The sequence below is a fragment of the Ranitomeya imitator genome, chromosome 7, assembly GCF_032444005.1.
Source record: "Ranitomeya imitator isolate aRanImi1 chromosome 7, aRanImi1.pri, whole genome shotgun sequence".
In the NCBI taxonomy this organism is placed as follows: domain Eukaryota; kingdom Metazoa; phylum Chordata; class Amphibia; order Anura; family Dendrobatidae; genus Ranitomeya; species Ranitomeya imitator.
This window is the reverse complement of record NC_091288.1, coordinates 182607650-182632318: the sequence shown is the minus strand read 5'-3', so window position 1 is coordinate 182632318 and position 24669 is coordinate 182607650. Positions and strand designations below refer to the sequence as shown.

Sequence of the window (24669 nt, the reverse complement as noted above, 5' to 3'; positions counted from 1 at the left end):
CATACAAACTCCTTACAGATGTTGTCCAGGGTGGGGCTTGAACCCAGGACTCCAGCGCTGCAAGGCTGCTGTGCTAACCACTGAGCCACCGTGCTGCGTTCTAAAATTCTATCTAAACACCAAGACATTAAAAATTCTTATTTTTAGGCTAAGACTGGTATGAACACTATGCAGCAATCCAGCCCCTAAAAACAGGATATACCCTTAACTGTCCAACAGATTCTTTACTGTGCGAGCAGTGAGCCTATGGATTCTTTACTGTGCGAGCAGTGAGCCTATGGATTCTTTACTGTGCGAGCAGTGAGCCTATGGATTCTTTACTGTGCGAGCAGTGAGCCTATGGATTCTTTACTGTGCGAGCAGTGAGCCTATGGATTCTTTACTGTGCGAGCAGTGAGCCTATGGATTCTTTACTGTGCGAGCAGTGAGACTATGGATTCTTTACTGTGCGAGCAGTGAGACTATGGATTCTTTACTGTGCGAGCAGTGAGACTATGGATTCTTTACTGTGCGAGCAGTGAGACTATGGATTCTTTACTGTGCGAGCAGTGAGACTATGGATTCTTTACTGTGCGAGCAGTGAGACTATGGATTCTTTACGGTAAGAGCAGTGAGACTATGGATTCTTTACTGTAAGAGCAGTGAGACTATGGATTCTTTACTGTAAGAGCAGTGAGATTATGGATTCTTTACAGTGCGAGCAGTGAGTATATAGATTCATTACTGTGCGAGCAGTGAGACAATGGATTCTTTACTGTGCGAGCAGTGAGACTATGGATTTTTTACTGTGCGAGCAGTGAGACTATGGATTCTTTACTGTGCGAGCAGTGAGACTATGGATTCTTTACTGTGCGAGCAATGAGACTATGGATTCTTTACTGTGCGAGCAGTGAGTATGGATTCTTTACTGTGCGAGCAGTGAGACTGGATTCTTTACTGTGCGAGCAGTGAGTATGGATTCATTACTGAGCGAGACTATAGATTCATTACTGTGCGAGCAGTGAGACTGGATTCCCTATTGTGCAAGCAGTGAGACCATGGATTCTTTACTGTGCGAGCAGCAAGACTAAGGATTCTTTACTGTGTGAGCAGTAAGACTATAGATTCATTACTGTACGAGCAGTAAGTCTATGGATTCTTTACTGTGCGAGCAGCGAGACTATGGATTATTTACTGTGCAAGCACTGAGAGTATGAAACGATCTACCACATGATGTAATGATTTGTTCACCACACAAGTTCAATAAGGGCCTGGATGACTTTCTTAAGAAATGTAATATTACAGGTTACAGGCACCAGATTCTGTGATGGGATATTTAACCAGGTAACCAGTCTGATTGCCGTTTGTGGAGTTGGGAAGGATTTTTTTCCCTAATCTGGGGCAATTACCATCTGCCTCATGTGGTTTTTGCTTCCTCTGGATCAATATGCTGGGCTATATGTTTAACTTGATGGACTTGTGTCTTCTTTCAACCTTAAAAACTATGAATTCAGGTCCCGCATCCTTCTAGAGAACATTGTGTGCTGTTAGAAATGAATGGAGATGGGAATGGAGAAGTAGATCTGCATTCATGTCTATGGGAGCTCCAAGACTTGCAGAGCAAACTTGCTTGAATGTTTTTGGAACTCCCATAAAAATGATTGGAGAGAGCCACACAATCGCAGCCACCACTCCACTCCTGACCACGTACGACATGTTCTAGGTGGGCCTTGTTGGTGCATTTAGTAGACATTGAGGGCATAATGTCAGGATTTGCTCTAAGGTAGAACAACACATTTAAAGTCATGAAATCAAAACATAAAATTAAGTACCCAAGTTGCCGTCTCCAAAGTCAGTTCCACATTCTGTATGAATTTGGGGGTCCGTGTACAAGTCTCCCACTCCTTGAATGTCTACAACAATGAGCTGATGCCCCGACCGCTCAAATGTAAAGTGGCTGAAAGCCTAGGAAACAAAGGAACACATTGGTCCACAAATGTAAAGTGGCTGAAAGCCTAGGAAACAAAGGAACACATTGGTCCACAAATGTAAAGTGGCTGAAAGCCTAGGAAACAAAGGAACACATTGGTCCACAAATGTAAAGTGGCTGAAAGCCTACAAACCAATAGAACACATTGGTCCACAAATGTAAAGTGGCTGAAAGCCTACAAACCAATAGAACACATTGGTCCACAAATGTAAAGTGGCTGAAAGCCTACAAACCAATAGAACACATTGATCCACATCATTCATACATCTTTATAGAGTGAAGCTATGAGTATGAAGTCAGAAATCATACCCTAGAGATACATTGCGATTATCAATTAACACATGTATCTGTATCAACACTGCAAAGAGCCAACGGAACAAGACCTACCTGTGGGGTGAGGCGAATGTTGTCGTCTCGGACGAATCCAGAGTTGGAGTTATATTTTATGTATTTGCCTTCAATGTAATGTTCTAAGTGGAATAAAGGTTTGCCCGCTCTGTCTTTCATTTCAAGGATGCACATCTGCATGATATCCACCTGCATTGAGGAATCACACATTACAATATTACAACAAGCTGGGAGGATACATTCTTGCAACACTCTTAACCCTGGTGTTGTCTTCGGTCTGGGGAGACCGATTTTGAACTTTGGTATTTTTGGGGTGTTCAAGATGCGGTTCTGAAACTTGTGGTTGATTGACTTAAATGAGGATGGGTCGGTCGGCCACGGGTTTCAGAGCCGCATCTTAAATGTTTTAAAGAATATTGAAGTTCAAGGTCGGTCGTTTTTGACCGAAGACAACAGCAGGGTTGAGGCCAGACATACAGGACAATTGTGGTTATGCTACAGTAATTCCCAGACGAGACATGAAACCAAAAATGTGTGCTCCTTGCTATTGCAATATTAATTTAGGCCTGAAATTTGCAAACAAGTCACTTGCAAGAATCTCCAGAAGTTTTTTGTTTGTTTTTTGCAACAGTCCTTGTAGGGTAGATCACCTTCTGACAATCATTAGATGCAATGTCACAATGTGACGCGTCAACCTTCACATTGTGCAAATCACACCATAGTTTGGTCCTCACCTAAATGCTGAGAAAAAGGTCTGCCCCGTTATCGGGCCCAAAATAACTGCAAACTGTATATGTGGTCTTTTCCTATTATTTAGTTATAAAAAGTATATTCACAAAATAAATAACAATTAAGACTTGAAATTTGCCCCATACATATTAATGGGTTTATTCTGGTGGAAAGTACATGGATTTCTGCCAGCGGATTAACATCAACTGGACAACTGCGCAAAGGTTTGCACTAAATTTTCTGTATACGTTTAGGCTTCCTTCTCTCGTCCAAGTTCCCTGCAGATTGTGTTCTTTTGGGATTTTCACATATGTTATAAATATATATGCTAAAGAACAAGTTCAAACCAGAAAAGCTGCTGCTGGGACTTCCTATTCTAGTCTGGAAGCCAAAAAAAAATAATAATAATAAATAATAATCTTTATTTTTATATAGTGCTAACAAATTCCGCAGCGCTCTACAGGTTGCACACATTATCGTCGCTGTCCCCAATGGGGCTCACAATCTAAATTCCTTATCAGTATGTCTTTGGAAAAAAGAAGATGGAATGATTTATAACGATGCAAAAAAAAAAAAAAAAAGTAAAATAATGAATGAATGAAATAAATTGTAACAAGGATTAATTCAGTGTAATGTCAGAAAACAATCTAATACAAAATGACAGCGTTTCCTATCCACTTGGTGTCTAAAGGCCCAAAGAAACATTACATGAAAGTCGGACGAATGAGGAGGTCAGTAGTGCCAGCCAAACATCGGCAGTTTCTGGGGGCCTCCTACCTATCCCCCTACAGGTGATGTTGGGGGAGGGGGCATCAGCAGCAATGTATTTCCATCATTGTTAGTCAGCCCTCCTTTTGGTTGTGTTCACACATAGTATAAGGCTGTGTGCACACGTTGCGTTTTTTTCCCGGTTTTCCCGATAAAAACACTATAAAACTGTGAAAAAAACGCATACAATAAGCATCCCATCATTTAGAATGAATTCTGCATGTTTTGTGCACATGATGCGTTTTTTTCCGCGAAAAAAACGCATCGCGGTAAAAACCGCAGCATGTTCATTAATTTTCGTTTTTTTTTTGCGGATTTCCCACTCCAAAATCCATTGGGAAGTGTCCAGAAAAAACCGCGGCAAAAACGCATGCGGTTTTCTTGCAGAAAATGTCCGGAATTCTCAGGAATTTTCTGCGAGAAATCCTGAACGTGTGCACATAGCCTAAATGCTGCATTTCCCCCCTCCCCCCCCACCACACTTTCTGCAGACGTCTGCCCCAGACTACGCAATAATAATCTTCTCTGGTTATTGCAGCTTTTTTTACGCATTTTTTCCCTTATTTAATGCACTTTTGATGTAGATTTTAAACAGCAATTCATTACGTTTTTCATAATAAACAAAAGCTTTAACTTAGGAACGCAGATGCATTTTTTTACGTTTGTTTTTTTTTTTTTTTCAAGCCTCCTCATAAAGAAAAACAAAACAGTTCAACAGCTTTATTAAAGCTTCATTAAATGACATCCACTTTAGACAGTTAAACTCAGCAGATTTTCTGCACGAAAAAAAAACCGCAGCATTTATGCTCTGTGTGAACACGGCCTTAACCTAATGCTGAACGATTGTGTATAGCTGAACGGTGCTAATTAATGTCGCATCGACTTGTCAAAATCAGCTTAATTGTTCCATGATACTGGATGTAAGGGACGGCACCGATTAGTTTAATTAGCTCATAATTACTGTTGTATCCAAATAGAGAATCTTTGATGATCTACCAGATTACAGGGGTCTTCCTCAGGGGCCCTCTGCTCACTTTGCACATGTCCGCTACTGACTGGAGTTACATAAAGCCTGTATACCGCACCGCGTACGTCTGATGTTCCTATATTATATGTTATTTTCCTTGTATAGCGCCACCATACTCCACAGCGCCTTACAGACATAATATGATGAATGTGCTTTACTAGACCTTCAGTAAAATATCTCCACACGTAACATGGCTATGGGGGTAAACAAGGCCGGAGGTGAGCAGGCCCAGTTATCGGACATGAGGCAGATCAGAAAGGAGCTGCCGTCTTGTCATGTCTCACAGGCACATGAATGTTGTTATGGGTGAGACTGTGGGAGGTGGTCACACGGCGACACGGCCATGATTCAGTCTCTCAGGCTCACGTATGAGGGAGCGGATTCCACAATGTAAATAGGCCCAGGCACAATGTACAGCCTCACGTATGGCACGTCCCATAGACAAGTGGCCAGGGCTGTTTATATCGAGGGTACAATGTGTTCCCTGCGCTTCAGCTGTCTGTTCTCAGAGGTTTAGGTTGCACACCAGAACTGGAGACACGTGGTTTGGGTGATATCATAACATTCACAAACACCATAGAAGTACAGACTGGATAGACGAGGATTGCGGTGACATGTTTCTGCTTACTCTGCAGAAAGAAGCAAAATGTGAAATAACTCGCTAACTTGCAAGTAGTATTCTGCACCGAGGCCAACAACCATACACAGATACTATAACGTACACTGTATTACAATGAGTGTATATACTATTACACACACCATATCACAAAAGGTGTATATATTAGGGTATGTGCACACGTTCAGGATTTTTCAAGTTTTTTCCCCGCATTTTTTTCGCGATAAAGACGCATAAAAAAACGCATACATATGCATCCTATCATTTAGAATGCATTCCGCAAATTTTGTGCACATGATGCGTTTTTTTTTTTTTTTGCTCTGGAAAAAAAAACACGAAAAAAAGCGCATGCGGATTTCTGGCAGAAATGTCCGGTTTTTGTCAGGAAATTTCTGCAAGAAATCCTGAACGTGTGCACATACCCTTACACACACAGACTATTACAATGAGTGAATATATTACACATGCACCCCATATTACAATGTGTGTATATATAGTACACATGCACCCCATATTACAATGTGTGTATATATAGTACACACGCACCCCATATTACAATGTGTGTATATATAGTACACACGCACCCCATATTACAATGTGTGTATATATATTACACACGCATCCCATATTACAATGTGTGTATATATAGTACACACGCACCCCATATTACAATGTGTGTATATATATTACACACGCATCCCATATTACAATGTGTGTATATATAGTACACACGCACCCCATATTACAATGTGTGTATATATAGTACACATGCATCCCATATTACAATGTGTGTATATATAGTACACACGCACCCCATATTACAATGTGTGTATATATAGTACACACGCACCCCATATTACAATGTGTGTATATATATTACACACGCACCCCATATTACAATGTGTGTATATATAGTACACACGCACCCCATATTACAATGTGTGTATATATAGTACACATGCACCCCATATTACAATGTGTGTATATATAGTACACATGCACCCCATATTACAATGTGTGTATGTATAGTACACATGCACCCCATATTACAATGTGTGTATATATAGTACATAAGCACCCCATATTACAATGTGTATATATAGTACACAAGCACCCCATATTACAATGTGTATATATATATATATATAGTACACACGCACCCCATATTACAATGTGTATATATAGTACACAAGCACCCCATATTACAATGTGTGTATATATAGTACACAAGCACCCCATATTACAATGTGTGTATATATATTACACTTACACCCCATATTACAATGTGTGTATATATAGTACACACGCACCCCATATTACAATGTGTGTATATATAGTACACAAGCACCCCATATTACAATGTGTGTATATATAGTACACATGCACCCCATATTACAATGTGTGTATATATAGTACACAAGCACCCCATATTACAATGTGTGTATATATAGTACACAAGCACCCCATATTACAATGTGTGTATATATAGTACACATGCACCCCATATTACAATGTGTGTATATATAGTACACAAGCACCCCATATTACAATGTGTGTATATATAGTACACACGCACCCCATATTACAATGTGTGTATATATATTACACACGCACCCCATATTACAATGTGTGTATATATAGTACATACGCACCCCATATTACAATGTGTATATATAGTACACACGCACCCCATATTACAATGTGTGTATATATAGTACACACGCACCCCATATTACAATGTGTGTATATATATTACACACGCACCCCATATTACAATGTGTGTATATATAGTACACGCACCCCATATTACAATGTGTGTATATATATTACACACGCACCCCATATTACAATGTGTGTATATATAGTACACACGCACCCCATATTACAATGTGTGTATATATAGTACACACGCACCCCATATTACAATGTGTGTATATATAGTACACACGCACCCCATATTACAATGTGTGTATATATAGTACACACGCACCCCATATTACAATGTGTGTATATATAGTACACACGCACCCCATATTACAATGTGTGTATATATAGTACACACGCACCCCATTATAGAATGTGTGTATATATATAGTACACAAGCACCCCATATTACAATGTGTGTATATATAGTACACACGCACCCCATATTACAATGTGTGTATATATAGTACACACGCACCCCATATTACAATGTGTGTATATATAGTACACACACACCCCATATTACAATGTGTGTATATATAGTACACACGCACCCCATTATACAATGTGTGTATATATATATATATATATATAGTACACAAGCACCCCATATTACAATGTGTGTATATATATATTACACACACACACACACCCCATATTACAATGTGTGTATATATAGTACACACGCACCCCATATTACAATGTGTGTATATATAGTACACACGCACCCCATATTACAATGTGTGTATATATAGTACACACGCACCCCATATTACAATGTGTGTATATATAGTACACACACCCCATATTACAATGTGTGTATATATAGTACACACGCACCCCATATTACAATGTGTGTATATATAGTACACACACACCCCATATTACAATGTGTGTATATATAGTACACACACACCCCATTATACAATGTGTGTATATATAGTACACACACACCCCATATTACAATGTGTGTATATATAGTACACACGCACCCCATATTACAATGTGTGTATATATAGTACACAAGCACCCCATATTACAATGTGTGTATATATAGTACACACGCACCCCATATTACAATGTGTGTATATATAGTACACAAGCACCCCATATTACAATGTGTGTATATATATTACACACGCACCCCATTATACAATGTGTGTATATATATAGTACACATGCACCCCATATTACAATGTGTGCATATATAGTACACAAGCACCCCATATTACAATGTGTGTATATATATATATATATTACACACGCACCCCATATTACAATGTGTGTATATATAGTACACAAGCACCCCATATTACAATGTGTGTATATATAGTACACAAGCACCCCATATTACAATGTGTGTATATATAGTACACAAGCACCCCATATTACAATGTGTGTATATATAGTACACACGCACCCCATATTACAATGTGTGTATATATAGTACACACGCACCCCATATTACAATGTGTGTATATATAGTACACACGCACCCCATATTACAATGTGTGTATATATAGTATACACGCACCCCATTATACAATGTGTGTATATATATAGTACACAAGCACCCCATATTACAATGTGTGTATATATAGTACACACGCACCCCATATTACAATGTGTGTATATATAGTACACACGCACCCCATATTACAATGTGTGTATATATAGTACACACGCACCCCATATTACAATGTGTGTATATATAGTACACACACACCCCATATTACAATGTGTGTATATATAGTACACACGCACCCCCATATTACAATGTGTGTATATATAGTACACAAGCACCCCATATTACAATGTGTGTATATATAGTACACACGCACCCCATATTACAATGTGTGTATATATAGTACACACGCACCCCATATTACAATGTGTGTATATATAGTACACACACACCCCATATTACAATGTGTGTATATATAGTACACACGCACCCCCATATTACAATGTGTGTATATATAGTACACAAGCACCCCATATTACAATGTGTGTATATATAGTACACACGCACCCCATTATACAATGTGTGTATATATAGTACACACATACACACACTATATTACAATGACCCACCTAGTAAAACTATATTAGTATTTTATCTAATGATTTCTTATGCATCATGATTAAAAATAAATGCAGAACGTAACATTCTGCTAAACCTGAACACAAACAGTCCCATGGGCCGGGAGCTGTTTTTGTACGAGCCCCCAGTCACAGGTAGGTGCGGCAGTGAAGTTTTGGAACACAAGGTCGTGAGCTCAGTTCACATCTTTCTCACCTGACTGCCAGAAACTTGTGCAAAACAATCCATCATGTAATATTTCTACATAAACATTGCAGAAAAAAAAATACGTGTGAAAAAAAATAAAAATTGCACATTCAGCATGTTCTAGTACAGCGAGGGATAAGCAGCTGCCAGAATCTCAGGAGCTGCTCGTTGCCAGAGATGTAGAAAGATCTGGCTACTTTCACACTAGCGTCGGTACGGCCCCGTCGCAGTGCGTCGAGCCGACGTACCGACGCATGCGATGAAGTAAAAGCACAACGGGGGCAGCGGATGCAGTTTTACAACGCATCCGCTGCCCCATTGTAAGGTCCGGGGAGGAGGGGGCGGAGTTCCGGCCGTGCATGCGCGGTCGGAAAAAGCGGACCCGACGGACAAAAAAACGCTGCAAGCAACGTTTTTTTTGTCCCGACGGACTGCAAAAACACGTCGCACGACGAATGCAACGTGTGGTAATCCGTCGCAATGCGTCACTAATGAAAGTCTATGGAGAAAAAACGCATCCTGCAGGCAACTTTGCAGGATGCGTTTTTTCTTCAAAACAACGCATTGTGACGTGCGTCGAACGACGCTAGTGTGAAAGTGGCCTAAAGTGACAATACACTTTTGTACTTAAAGACACAAAAGAGAATAGTAAAACCAAAAACACTCAGTTTGAACAAAATTGCAGTAATCCGCAAGTGCTAGTAAAAGATGTAAAAAACAGGGTATTTGGTTGATACGTTTTTTGCAAAAATGTATACTAAGCTGCTCTACCAATCTTCACGGTATACCCTTATCAGAGCAGTCCTAACTAATGTATGCAATCCCTATCTGATGTATTTAAAAACCTGATCATCTGTATATAACCTGTGTGAACAGGGTTCAGAGAGGAAAAATCCATGTGTGCATACAGGGTAGAACAGCTTTTGTGCAGATAGCCCAAGAGGAGTGGTGGAACTCCCCAGTCTTGTAGACACAAGAGAACAATTATGGAAACAGGAACACATGGGCTACTTGCACAGTGAACAAGTCTGTATGATCATGTTCACACACCACCAAGAAACCTGAAGACACAAAAGAGAATAGTAAAACCAAAAACACTCAGTTTGAAAAAATGTTGCAGTAATCCGCAAGTGCTAGTAAAAGATGTAAAAAACAGGGTATTTGGTTGATACGTTTTTTGCAAAAAATGTATACTAAGCTGCTCTACCAATCTTCACGGTATACCCTTATCAGAGCAGTCCTAACTAATGTATGCAATCCCTATCTGATGTATTTAAAAACCTGATCATCTGTATATAACCTGTGTGAACAGGGTTCAGAGAGGAAAAATCCATGTGTGCATACAGGGTAGAACAGCTTTTGTGCAGATAGCCCAAGAGGAGTGGTGGAACTCCCCAGTCTTGTAGACACAAGAGAACAATTATGGAAACAGGAACACATGGGCTACTTGCACAGTGAACAAGTCTGTAGGAACATGTTCACACACCACCAAGAAACCTGAAGACACAAAGAATAGTAAAACCAAAAACACTCAAAAAACCCTGTTTTTTACACCTTTTACTAGCACTTGCGGATTACTGCAATTTTTTTCAAACTGAGTGTTTTTGGTTTTACTATTCTCTTTTGTGTCTTCAGGTTTCTTGGTGGTGTGTGAACATGTTCTTACAGACTTGTTCACTGTGCAAGTAGCCCATGTGTTTCTGTTTCCACTTTTGTACTTAAGAAGAGTGCAGTTTTTGCTCGTACTTTATTCCCACTGCTCCTCTGAGTATACAGTTTTTAGTTCTTTACAAATCCGCCATTCCGTTCCAGAGTTATGGGCCTTTTTGTTCAGTGCTATGGTCTTTAAGGGGGCGGAGCTCCCAGGGTCATTATCCAGCGCCACGCCACCTTAGTAAAGATGATAAAAACCAGCACTAAATAAAAAGGCCCTCCTATCCCTGGAACCGTATAGTGGAATTAATAAAAAAAACAACAACCCAAGCTTAGGGAATCAGCGGGCATAAAATAAGAGAAAAAAGATGGCCATTTTTGACATGGTGATAGATCCCCTTTAAGCCCTTAGCCAATGCCTTCAAGGCCCAGTAGACTGTTGATGGCTCTCATCATCATGGTCAAAATCTGCAGACATATTGTCTAGGGCCAGATAAGCAACAGTTCTCACCATTTCCGGACGCCAGTGTTCTCTAAAAATAGTGAGAGACTGAGGCAGCCCATTAGAGGCGCTAATTGACCGCAGGGCTCATGTAGCATAACAATGTCATGTGAGCCCTGGGATCCCCAGCGCCGTCTTCACTGGAATGGCGCCAGCACTGGAGGAGGGGGGACACTGTAATGGAGAAGGGATTGTCCGGGTAGTGGACACCCCATTAAGGTTACAACCACATCACATTGGAGGTGCAACAGCTGCGGTCTCATCTCCCCTTTCCTATTTTTTGCGGTGGAGGCAGAGTGCCATTGGCCAGGATAACGCCGGCATCCAGCAGGGTCACGTAAAGCATCTGGGGGCAGATATGTACTATAATTGTGGTCTGCTGAGCATCCTGACAATCGCTCACAAGAAGGAAGCGGCACAGATGGTCTTCTGGAAGCCATTATTTCCTGACCAACGGAGGCACAGGAGGCGCCTTGATCCGCAGGGGTTCCCATTTATCAGAATGGCTTAGAATGCCCTTGTGATACTTTATAAAATCTATACCACTAACATTAAAAAGGGATTTTTTTTCCCTTGCCAAATACATGCATTTGGGACTCAAAATAATTTTTGCAATTAGATGTCATAAAAACATTTGCACCGTTTGGCTTTTACAGGTTCCATTTCCCTGCACATTCAACTTTGATGCAGTCTGGTGGCATAATTCAGCTAAAAAAACACAAGATAAAAGTTATAAACTCTCCAAGTCAACTTTCAAAATGGGCTCACTGGCAGTTTTGCAGTCATCTCGTTCAGCAGCCAGCAACACACAGTGCAGCACGGAAGATATTGAAGGCAAATGGGGCGAAACGGTTAATGAAACCCAATTGCAAAAATTATTTTTAGCCCCAAATACAAGCATTTAAGAAAAAAAAAAAAATTCAAAGGTGAACACCCATCCCAGCTGCTACTTCAGCCTACAAAAGTAAATGAAATATCATTGCCCTTAAAATGCAAAATAAAATACCTTCAAAAGATTAGTCTACGGGATGTTCTCCTGTGTGGAGCCTTCCCATTATGTTTGCAGTCGTTTCACAGTTATCTTGGACTCCTACATAGGTAATAGGTGACAACCAAAGGCAGCCATTAAACCGCACATAGTAACGTTCTCAGACCCTGGAGGGCATATAAATGGGATGTGGCGCTGTAGATTTATGCGCCACCACTGCAGCAAATTCTGCAGGACGGATAACTGTAAAAATCACAGTCAAGAACGCAGTCAGACCACAGCAGGATCGGTGCGAACCTCCGATGGCGGCTCATCATGAGAACATAGCGCCACAATCACAACTCGTGTCCGTCCTACCTGCTTTGGCGGTTTGTGTCGGTTGTAATCCTCGCCCCACAGCTTGGCCTCCATCTGTAGCCGGACATCTTCAAAATACACATCTCTGTCTACGGTTTCCAAATAGCGTTTGGCCACGTAATTGTACGCGCTCTTCCACTGCTGACTGTGCGAGAAATTAGACAGCTTCTTCCTGATAAATGACAAGGAGCAGCGTCAATGGTGGGTATGTAAAAACTATATATTAATTTGCCTTTGTTACTTTTTTTTTGCCTTTGGTGGACAGAAGCATATAATGGCAGGGAAAAATAAGTTTTACATTATGCCCATTGTAGACAACACAAAGCCAGACAAGTCACCCAGTGCAAGAGCAGCAGCCGCTCTCCACCCTACAGAATGGAAAACACCTCTACAATTGGGGCACTTAGAGGGAATCTGTCAGTAGGCTCAACCCTCCTAAGCCGTCTATACGGGAATGTAGGTCATAGACGGTGGAATAAAATGACACCTTTATATCTGCGATCCGATGTCTTATGCCAGAGAAATTCACGTTTTTCTTAATATGTAAATGAGATGTTAAGATCTATGGGCGGGACATAGATCTTCCTGAGAATCTGCCTCTAGGTCTTATTGTAAATAAAAGGGGACATTACCAGTGCAAGACATATAGATCAGGAGAGCAGACTGTCAGTCATTCCCTTTAATTTTCTCCAAAATGTGACTCCATCACACCATTTTTTCTAACAGTGGGGCGGTGGCTGCTACAAAATGAACATATTTGAACCTTTTTAAGGCAATAAGAAGAACTGAACTAAGTCTATTCTGTGACTACTGGCTGATATTGTATGAAAGGCAAATGGGTGAGTTTTCTAATAGGCCTCATTCAGACTTCAGTGTTTTTCACGTACGCAAAAAAATTGTACAAGCGTAATCAGTGTGTTTTGGATCCGAGTGTCAGTGTGTCCATTTTTTATCATCAGTGTTTTGGATCCGAGTGTCAGTGTGTCCATTTCTACCATCAGTGTGTTTTGGATCCGAGTGTCAGTGTGTCCATTTCTACCATCAGTGTTTTGGATCCGAGTGTCAGTGTGTCCATTTCTACCATCAGTGTTTTGGATCCGAGTGTCAGTGTGTCCATTTCTACCATCAGTGTTTTGGATCCGAGTGTCAGTGTGTCCATTTCTACCACCAGTGTTTTGGATCCGAGTGTCAGTGTCCATTTCTACCATCAGTGTTTTGGATCCGAGTGTCAGTGTGTCCATTTTTTATCATCAGTGTTTTGGATCCGAGTGTCAGTGTGTCCATTTTTTATCATCAGTGTTTTGGATCCGAGTGTCAGTGTGTCCATTTCTACCATCAGTGTTTTGGATCCGAGTGTCAGTGTGTCCATTTCTGCTATCAGTGTTTTAGATCCGAGTGTCTTTATGTCCATTTTTACCATCAGTGTTCTGGATCCGAGTGTCAGTGTGTCCATTTTTTATCATCAGTGTTTTGGATCCGAGTGTCAGTGTCCATTTTTACCATCAGTGTTTTGAATCCGAGTGTCAGTGTGTCCATTTCTGCTATCAGTGTTTTAGATCCGAGTGTCTTTGTGTCCATTTTTACCATCAGTGTTCTGGATCCGAGTGTCAGTGTGTCCATTTTTTATCATCAGTGTTTTGGATCCGAGTGTCAGTGTGTCCATTTTTTATCATCAGTGTTTTGGATCCGAGTGTCAGTGTGTCCATTTCTACCATCAGTGTTTTGGATCCGAGTGTCAGTGTGTCCATTTCTGCTATCAGTGTTTTAGATCAGAGTGTCAGTGTGTCCATTTTTACCATCAGTGTTCTGGATCCGAGTGTCAGTGTGTCCATTTTTTATCATCAGTGTTTTGGATCCGAGTGTCAGTGTCCATTTTTACCATCAGTGTTTTGGATCCGAGTGTCAGTGTGTCCATTTCTGCTATCAGTGTTTTAGATCCGAGTGTCTTTGTGTCCATTTTTACCATCAGTGTTCTGGATCCGAGTGTCAGTGTGTCCATTTTTTACCATCAGTGTATCGGATCCGAGTGTCAGTGTGTCTATTTTTACCATCAGTGTTTTGGATCCGAGTGTCAGTGTCCATTTTTACCATCAGTGTTTTGGATCCGAGTATCAGTGTCCATTTTTACCATCAGTGTTTTGGATCCGAGTATCAGTGTCCATTTTCACCATCAGCGTTTTCTATAGATGGAACAATAAATGACAAAGCTTCTCACATACATTGCAATGTTTAATCATGGACAGCAGCCGCATGTGTCCTCATCGACTTTCACAGACTGGTACACTTCTATCAGCACTTTTCATTGCAGTTTCCGGTAAAAAAAACAAAACGACATGGCTCCGTGACTTTTGCACGGGCACAGTGCACAAAATACACAGCCATAAGAACATCCCCATAGACTACAATGGGTACATGTTCTATCCACGGACGTCTGAAGGAGGCCATAGGGGGAAGGATGGAATATACTGTATTGCTTAGACATCTTGTAGCGTGATGTAGAATCTCATTTTGTGATACCGACAATGTCTGATTGCGAACAATTCCTCCGCTGTCCAAGGGCCGTTCTATTCACTTCAATAGGACTTTGCTGCAAACCATCCATAGCCCAAGAACAAGAGTGGTAAAGTTTTTGGGAAAACAGAAAATACTGATCACTGGAGGTCCAACAGGTAAACCCCCACCAACAATAAAGTCATGGAATATCCTAGCAATATTTTTTTTTTTACTTTTGTAAAAACTCGTTTAACAAGTTCCGGCTCTCAGTGTTTGCAAGAAGTAAAGATTCGTGCCAAACATATAATACAATCCAACATCTGAGAAAGGTAATAAACTCGGAACACATCCGGATCAGGAAAGCAAATAAACAGATAAAGTGCAGATGGCAGTGATGGCACCTATCGGGTCTGCAGTAATCCTTGTTCTGACACTTATCTGGGATCAATGTCTGCACTTTGTATAGTCTCAGTCCTGCAATGTTTAACCCCTCGTTACATCACACACGGATGACAATCGTGGATTGCAGAAAGGAAAAAACAAAAAGACTAAAAGCTGCCGACTCCAGACATAGGATTGTGTGATCTTCATGGCTATCCTTCACCACGGCCTGATACAAATGTGGTCCTTACAGTTCTACTTACACCCTTGTATATTATATATCTTGCATTACATACTTTCCTTACCACCCCTGTGTTGTCTAATACTTCACATTACAAGTAGGTCTTATATGTTCCCATAGGGAAGAACGAACGGTTGGCACACTAGCTGCTATATAAAAACACAAATCTTGCAAGCAATGAAGTAAATGCAATAAAAACAGGTAGATAAAAAAAAAAATATATATATATATATATATATATATATATATATATATATATATATATATATATATATATATATATATATATATATATATATATATATATATATATATATATATAGTGTGTGTGTGTGTGTGTGTGTGTGTATGTATATCCTGTATGTATGTGTGTGTATATATATATAAATATATATATATATATATATATATATATATATATATATATATATATATATATATATATATATATATATATATATATATATAAAATGTGTGTGTATATATATATCCTGTGTGTATGTATGTGTGTATATATATATTAAATTATTTAAATATATATATATACACACACATATATATATATATATATATATGTATATATATATATATATATATATATATATATATATATATATATATATATATATATATATATATATATATATATATATATGTATATACATATTTAAATAATTTAATATATATATACACACATACATACACACAGGATATATATATATATACACACATATATATATATATATATATATACACACATACATACAGGATATACATACACACACACACACTATATATATATATATATATATATATATATATATATATATATATATATATATATATATATACACACACATATACACACACATACACAGACATACATACATACACACACGTATACATATTTATATTTATTTTTTCCGATAATACAGAAAACCTTCACTTACGTTCTATAGCATTCTCTCATGGCGCCACGTCCAAACGGCTAGAGGAATAAAACGATATGTAAATAATGGATCGTGACATGTAGTTGCTTAAAATGAAAAATCCTAAACACTGCACTTTGCTCTTGTTCTAGAGTTCGTCATATCCACAATTTACCATTTCGGAAAAACCAGATTATTTTGAAATAATATGCGATTTACTCCCTCCTTCCCAGGTCCAGCATGGAGCCTCCGTCGCTGCTCCCAGCATCTGTGATTGTCTGCAGCGCTGACGTTACATCGATAGTTCTGCAGCCAGTATTTAAGCTCACTTGTGCTGACAACTAGGGCGGAGCGGCTGAGGTCACTCATTAGCTGTAGCATTGTCGACGTGACTTCAGCGCTGCAGACGATCAGACACTCTGAGAGGAGATTCAGTGCAGGACCTGGGGAGGGTGAGTAAAGCAGAGTTTGTTTTATATTTATACTGCAACCAGGAGAGAGGTTTTTCGAAACCAGAAAACGGTTTTAACATTATATAAGCTATTTGCATTTGATGAATCAGTCCAAATTGCTCTATGGTATATTTCAGATTGTTGCAGAGAAAACGAAAGATGCAAGAAATAATAAAAAATTCTTACCTGAGAGGCCATTTTAATTAACACATCATCTTGTACCCACTGACCAGAGACGGTGTTGTACCTACAGAGGGAAACATCACAATTAAGCAAAAAAAATCACAATAAGACTTTATTCACACATCAGTATCTTATCAGTTTTCCATCAGTATTTCTAAGCCAAGACTAGGCATGTCAACAAGACAGGGGTCAATCTTTCAAGCTCTATGTAGAAACAAGAGGTCAATTTTCCCTGCATGAGTCATGAGTCACTGCAAAAGTGCCTGGCAGGCGGAAGGACCAGAGAAGATGGATCACGGGGTGAAGAGGGGAATGATTTCTGCAGGGAAAAAAGAGACTTCCTGTTTCTACAAGCAAGAATTAGCTGGGTAGAAGAGCAAAATGAGCAATTGTAAGTTCACAATGCTATATGATGATTGCAATATATTAAGAGGATAAAAGCTTTGATGGGAGGAGGAGGAGCACTTCCTTAAGTAACATCTTCCCTGCGGCCACTCGCTTCCAGTCATCAGGGCGGTGCAGGGAGCTGTAACAGTCACAGCTCTCTATACACAGAGTGCTGTGATCACTCCCTTGCAGTTTGATTGACAACCTATTCTGCTGCACACAAACACTGCAGACCAGGCTGTCAATCAAAGTGCAGGGGAGTGATTACAGCCAAGCTCACTGTTCTAGCTCCCTGCACTGTCCCATGACTGTAAGCAAGCGGCTGCAGGGAGAATGTAAGTTTGTTTCCTCCTCGTACCTGCTGCTCCTGTAAGGCAGCCAGACATTATGTTAATGCAATTTACCTGCAGACTAATTAATCTCGTAACCGAAAGTAAATAGCGGTTATTGGACAGGACAGGTACTAAAGTCCAGACAACAAGGTGTATGGACATCTTAAAGGGGTATTCCAGATGGCGGCACCATTGGTGGAGCCCACATCTATTATTGCATATTTTGGATACTCCACACACGTACGAGAAGAGAATACCCCTTTAAGTCTTTTGCGTCACAATATATTTCAGTTCTGCTCGAAAAACAAATTCTAGAATTTTTACAATGTTGTTGAATATCATTATGGTGAATTTAATGTAAATTAATCACACAGTAGAGAGCGCCTTATTTTGCTTGCAGATGTTAATGGTGTCATATACTTGTATACTGATAGTCATAGCATATGGATGTTATTTGGAAGCGGAGGGTCTGCATAGTTTGGCATAGACAGACCTCATATAAGGGGCCCATGTTATCCCCCTCTGTTCTATTCTTGGCCATTGAAGGGCTCCGCTTGATGTTACTAGAGCAGCTGAATCCCATCTAAACAGAGCTATGTATAGGCCGGCCCCAGAGCGTGGCCCGCATACAACGGGACACTAATAAAAGACATAAATAATACTGCTGACGTCTCCCTGCATACAGCATACACCACATATTATAAATTCTGCCAGCAAAATTAAAAGAAAAAATTGTGGAGCAACTTAGGAATATGCGTTCTGTTGTGGCCCCAATGATTGGCATCGAGTGTGGCCATCAGTGGCAACAAAAGCAACCACCAACGTACTGGTAATGCAGCACACAGACTGGTTATAGGCAATTGTTAGGTGGTCCGAGGATTGCCACTAGTGCTCATATTCATAGCATGCACCAGGATTCCATGGTGCTGGATGCGGAGGGGCGCATGATCGCAACTATGCCATTTGCATACTTCTGGACACATTCCAACTAGACGTGTCCGACCATGCACGTCTAGTCGGTACATGACTGCATGTATGTAAATTGCACACCTGCGGGCGCGCGCCAACACTATGGCATCTCATATATAGCCATGTTTCACTATCTAACAAGAAGCAAGGGAATAATAATATAGGAGTTACACTCACATTAATTCCTTGGAGCCTCTTTATCAGTGCTGCCGTAGCTTTACCTTTAGGCCTACACAAAACTACATCAACTTTACATTTCTATAGAAAGACCACCTAAAATTACATAAGAAATGTGCCCAGGATCATTTTCCTAGCTAACTATGCACGCGGGTTGCTTTGGTAACTCTAAGGCCACGTGTCACGGAGAACCCTTCCAGATTTACTGAGAACATTCCTGGAACGCAACCAGGTTCCTAAGAGCATGAGACAGGCAGACATAAAATGTTGGCGTTTAAGCACCGCGCTGTGACCGAAACACCGTCCTGTGCAAGAGAGCAGCATCCAGACCGTACAGCTACGCGATGTACATATGGTCAACATGCTAGAGGCGTTGCCCGGTGAACATAAGCCATAACCTGCACATGGGGTAGATGAGAACTTCTTGATCAGTAGAGGTCCCACTGCTGGGAATTGCGCCGATTGGTAGAATCGGCATTTTTAGATCAATTGGATGACGATCTGGAGCACGGTGCGGTCACTTATTCCGGTGCCGCCAAAGAGAATGGATAGCGCAGCACTTGGACGTCCGATCTGCCGCGCCATTTTGAAACTGGGATAAAATTGCCCAGTAAGGAGTAAAAATTTCCAATTCCACCGATCCCAGCAGTTGGACCACCACCAAGATGTAAAATATCACCTTTTCACTGGACTAGATACAGTGCAACATCTCCAAAAGGACCACTTCAGTCCTAAAGACCACTTCTTTAAAAGGTACCACCCCTTTATAGAGACCAAATTCAACTTCCATCAGATCTTTTCTACACTTGGCATCTTCTTTGATAAGACCGTCCCTCTAGAGGACCATTTTAAGGTGAAATTGTATGTGGTTGTCTCAGGGAGATTTTACTGCATACACGTTTATGGGTCAGAATCTGATCGCAGATCTACCCAAATTAAAAAAAAATGACATTGGTGGTTGGCTTAGAAGAGGACAACCCTGCTAGTGGGACAGGGTCGGGATCATGGCAATGGCAAAATGCTGCAAGCTTTGTTTAAGGACCATCTTTGACATATTGGAAGAGGACACCGATGGTGGGTCAGGAGGACCTCTGATTCTAAAACTTATCAAAAGGTTTTTAAACCTGTGATCTTGTTCAGCAAAAAGATTTGCAAGTCCCCAGGTCCAGCAGCTACATCAATAGTCAGCCGGGCTTATTAATCAGAAGATGATTCCAAAGACATACTGATAGGGATTCTAGATTGTGAGCCCCATCAGGGACAGTGATGATAATGTGTGCAAAACTGTAAAGCGCTGCGGAATATGTTAGCGCTATATAAAAATAAAGATTATTATTATTATTATTATTAAGATGACCTCCTGGGGATGTTGGCAGGTAAGAAGTGGCCACTGGACCAGGAGCCTGCAAATCTTTTACTCTCCTCCAATGTGATCCCACTTGGTGTATCAGCTGGACACAGTATGGTTACATAGTGTTGATCACCCATGTGAGGCTACAAAAGTCCCCCAAAAATTTATCAAATGGAATACAACCAAGATGGTGAACCCATGAACTCAAAACCACTGACAAATGTCTAGATCCATCAACTGTTTTTTAGGGCAAGCTTCTTCTAGTTGATGATCACTTGCTCTAGTAATTAGGCCTGATCTGGGTAAAATTTTGTAGCATTATGAATGCAGAAGTCTGTCCTACAACAACTTCACTCTCGTTGAGTTGGCCTTTGGTGTCTACTAAAGTCACTCTTTAGGGCAATTAAAGCATGACCCTGATGTTACGTAGGACATTAGCCTGGACATGTTGACTTTAAGGGTGACTCAGCTTTGAAGAACCTTTCATAGTATTTCCAAGCTACTATTTTGGACTCTCTCGAGAGGTTACGGACCTGTGTCGGATTGCATGTTCTGTATCTATATCTTCCAGGTGGAACTCTGCCCAAGGATCAGGCATCTGCTTGGCTTTTTGGATGGCATGTTTCCAGGCCTCCTGTGGAAGGCAGAGAGTAGTGGTGTTATCTTGGTCCAACAGTAAAGAAAAATCATATTAAAAACTCCACGTTATTACATATGTGAATAGGAGTGACTTATGGTGCTACCGAACAACATTTGACAGGAAAACGTGGCTATAAAGAGGTTGTCGGATTTCTGTAAAGCAAAAATAAGATGTTTTGCCAAGATCCTTAACCATCAGTTGTACTCTGTAGAGGAACCCAGCAACAGAAGCGTTTTATTTCCCTGCAGTGCCTCCGCAGGAGAAAAAAAAGCATTACATTTTTCAAATGGAAGACAATGATCTCTCTGTATAATGTATGTGACATGCCGGGTCCTCCAAAGAGAGATGCTCATTATACTCGCTGTCCATTTTGGCTAACAGATGAGGGGTGCGAATGTGTGACCTGCTTCTAACTTCTTGGTTAATAGAAGGACTTTCCCCTAGTCAAACCCCTAATCTGTTAGCCAAAGTGAAGAGCAACTAAAAAAAAGATGTCAAGTGATAAATTTAGAGCGTCTTTAGCACAAGTTTACACTATTCATTAGTTGGCTTACTCCGGTCAACAAAATTATGCCAAAATGTGGCTCTATTTTGGAGCACAATTTAGGTCATGCCCCTTCCTCCCCATTTCCTGACAAACCAGCACCCTTTTTGCACATATTGAAAAAAACATGTCTGGCAAGTCTAAAGTACATGGCAAGGCATGAAAGACAGCTTTGGAAACCAGACAACCCCTTCAAGCCAAGTTATTTGGGAGGATTTTTTTTTTTATGGCCATCATCACCCAACACTAGTAGCAGAGGGGGTGAGATATATATACAGTGGGGCAAAAAAGTATTTAGTCAGTCAGCAATAGTGCAAGTTCCACCACTTAAAAAGATGAGAGGCGTCTGTAATTTACATCATAGGTAGACCTCAACTATGGGAGACAAACTGAGAAAAAAAATCCAGAAAATCACATTGTCTGTTTTTTTATCATTTTTTTTGCATATTATGGTGGAAAATAAGTATTTGGTCAGAAACAAACAATCAAGATTTCTGGCTCTCACAGACCTGTAACTTCTTCTTTAAGAGTCTCCTCTTTCCTCCACTCATTACCTGTAGTAATGGCACCTGTTTAAACTTGTTATCAGTATAAAAAGACACCTGTGCACACCCTCAAACAGTCTGACTCCAAACTCCACTATGGTGAAGACCAAAGAGCTGTCAAAGGACACCAGAAACAAAATTGTAGCCCTGCACCAGGCTGGGAAGACTGAATCTGCAATAGCCAACCAGCTTGGAGTGAAGAAATCAACAGTGGGAGCAATAATTAGAAAATGGAAGACATACAAGACCACTGATAATCTCCCTCGATCTGGGGCTCGATCTCCACGCAAAATCCCACCCCGTGGGGTCAGAATGATCACAAGAACGGTGAGCAAAAATCCCAGAACCACGCGGGGGGGCCTAGTGAATGAATTGCAGAGAGCTGGGACCAATGTAACAAGGCCTACCATAAGTAACACACTACGCCACCATGGACTCAGATCCTGCAGTGCCAGACGTGTCCCACTGCTTAAGCCAGTACATGTCCGGGCCCGTCTGAAGTTTGCTAGAGAGCATTTGGATGATCCAGAGGAGTTTTGGGAGAATGTCCTATGGTCTGATGAAACCAAACTGGAACTGTTTGGTAGAAACACAACTTGTCGTGTTTGGAGGAAAAAGAATACTGAGTTGCATCCATCAAACACCATACCTACTGTAAAGCATGGTGGTGGAAACATCATGCTTTGGGGCTGTTTCTCTGCAAAGGGGCCAGGACGACTGATCCGGGTACATGAAAGAATGAATGGGGCCATGTATCGTGAGATTTTGAGTGCAAACTTCCTTCCATCAGCAAGGGCATTGAAGATGAAACATGGCTGGGTCTTTCAACATGACAATGATCCAAAGCACACCGCCAGGGCAATGAAGGAGTGGCTTCGTAAGAAGCATTTCAAGGTCCTGGAGTGGCCTAGCCAGTCTCCAGATCTCAACCCTATAGAAAACCTTTGGAGGGAGTTGAAAGTCCGTGTTGCCAAGCGAAAAGCCAAAAACATCACTGCTCTAGAGGAGATCTGCATGGAGGAATGGGCCAACATACCAACAACAGTGTGTGGCAACCTTGTGAAGACTTACAGAAAACGTTTGACCTCTGTCATTGCCAACAAAGGATATATTACAAAGTATTGAGATGAAATTTTGTTTCTGACCAAATACTTATTTTCCACCATAATATGCAAATAAAATGTAAAAAAAACAGACAATGTGATTTTCTGGATTTTTTTTGCTGTTTGTCTCCCATAGTTGAGGTCTACCTATGATGTAAATTACAGACGCCTCTCATCTTTTTAAGTGGTGGAACTTGCACTATTGCTGACTGACCAAATACTTTTTTGCCCCACTGTATAACAATTCGATCAACGAGAAATGGAATGTTTGAGAAAGGAGAGGAGAAAATCACTTATTATTTTCAAGGTACTATTTCTATGTGCTTAAAAGGGAGTCTCCGCACAGAATGAATATTCAAGCACAAGCCATTGGCTTGGCCAAACAGTTCAGTGCCCCTTCCCACCTACTTGTTTTCCACCTATCTTTGCCTTTCTCTGGCCCTATAAAGTCAGAGCTGTCAATCAAAGAAGAGAGGGGCGGAGATAGATGGGAAAAAACGTACCGCATGTTGGAAAGTGCATTATTGGCCACACCAAGGGTGCCCTGAGCGCATGTGCTTGGTTTGAACAGTCATTCTGTGCCAATAGAGTCCCTTGAAAATGGAATATGTCGGCAACATAAGTCTGTTCAGAGCACAGCGCACCCTTGGGATGATGAAACAGTTCACTTACTTCCCCACTTGACTGACAGCTCTGGCTTTCCAGGAGGGCAGAAATAGATGGGAAGACATGCAGGTAGGGAAGTGTAGTGGATGCTGGCCACACCAAGGGTGCACCAAGCGCCGCTGCTTGGTTTGAACAGTCATTTTGTGCCGATTGATTCACTTTAAAATTATTATTAAATTGCAATAGATTAATGAACTGACAATGATGTAATATCCAATCAGCAGATACAGGTTTCTTAATCATAAGGAGGATGTATAGAAATGGAAGACGTGCTCAGCACAGAGAATTAGGCACCAAACAGTCTCAGTAGTATTATAATGTGCAA

At 40.6% G+C, this 24669-nt stretch overlaps 1 protein-coding gene across 2 annotated transcripts in view; it reads right to left on the bottom strand.

Moving 5' to 3' along the window:
* Window positions 1-24669, bottom strand: part of EEF2K (eukaryotic elongation factor 2 kinase) — a 53693-nt gene that overhangs the window by 10283 nt on the left and 18741 nt on the right. For both annotated transcript variants that reach the window (XM_069734173.1, XM_069734174.1), the window contains 6 exons: window positions 21380-21480; window positions 17634-17694; window positions 17017-17054; window positions 12952-13123; window positions 2357-2506; window positions 1812-1944 (listed from right to left, as the gene is read on the bottom strand). In XM_069734173.1, the coding sequence (XP_069590274.1) occupies window positions 1812-1944; window positions 2357-2506; window positions 12952-13123; window positions 17017-17054; window positions 17634-17694; window positions 21380-21480 (655 nt within the window). The remainder of the gene's footprint in view (window positions 1-1811; window positions 1945-2356; window positions 2507-12951; window positions 13124-17016; window positions 17055-17633; window positions 17695-21379; window positions 21481-24669) is intronic.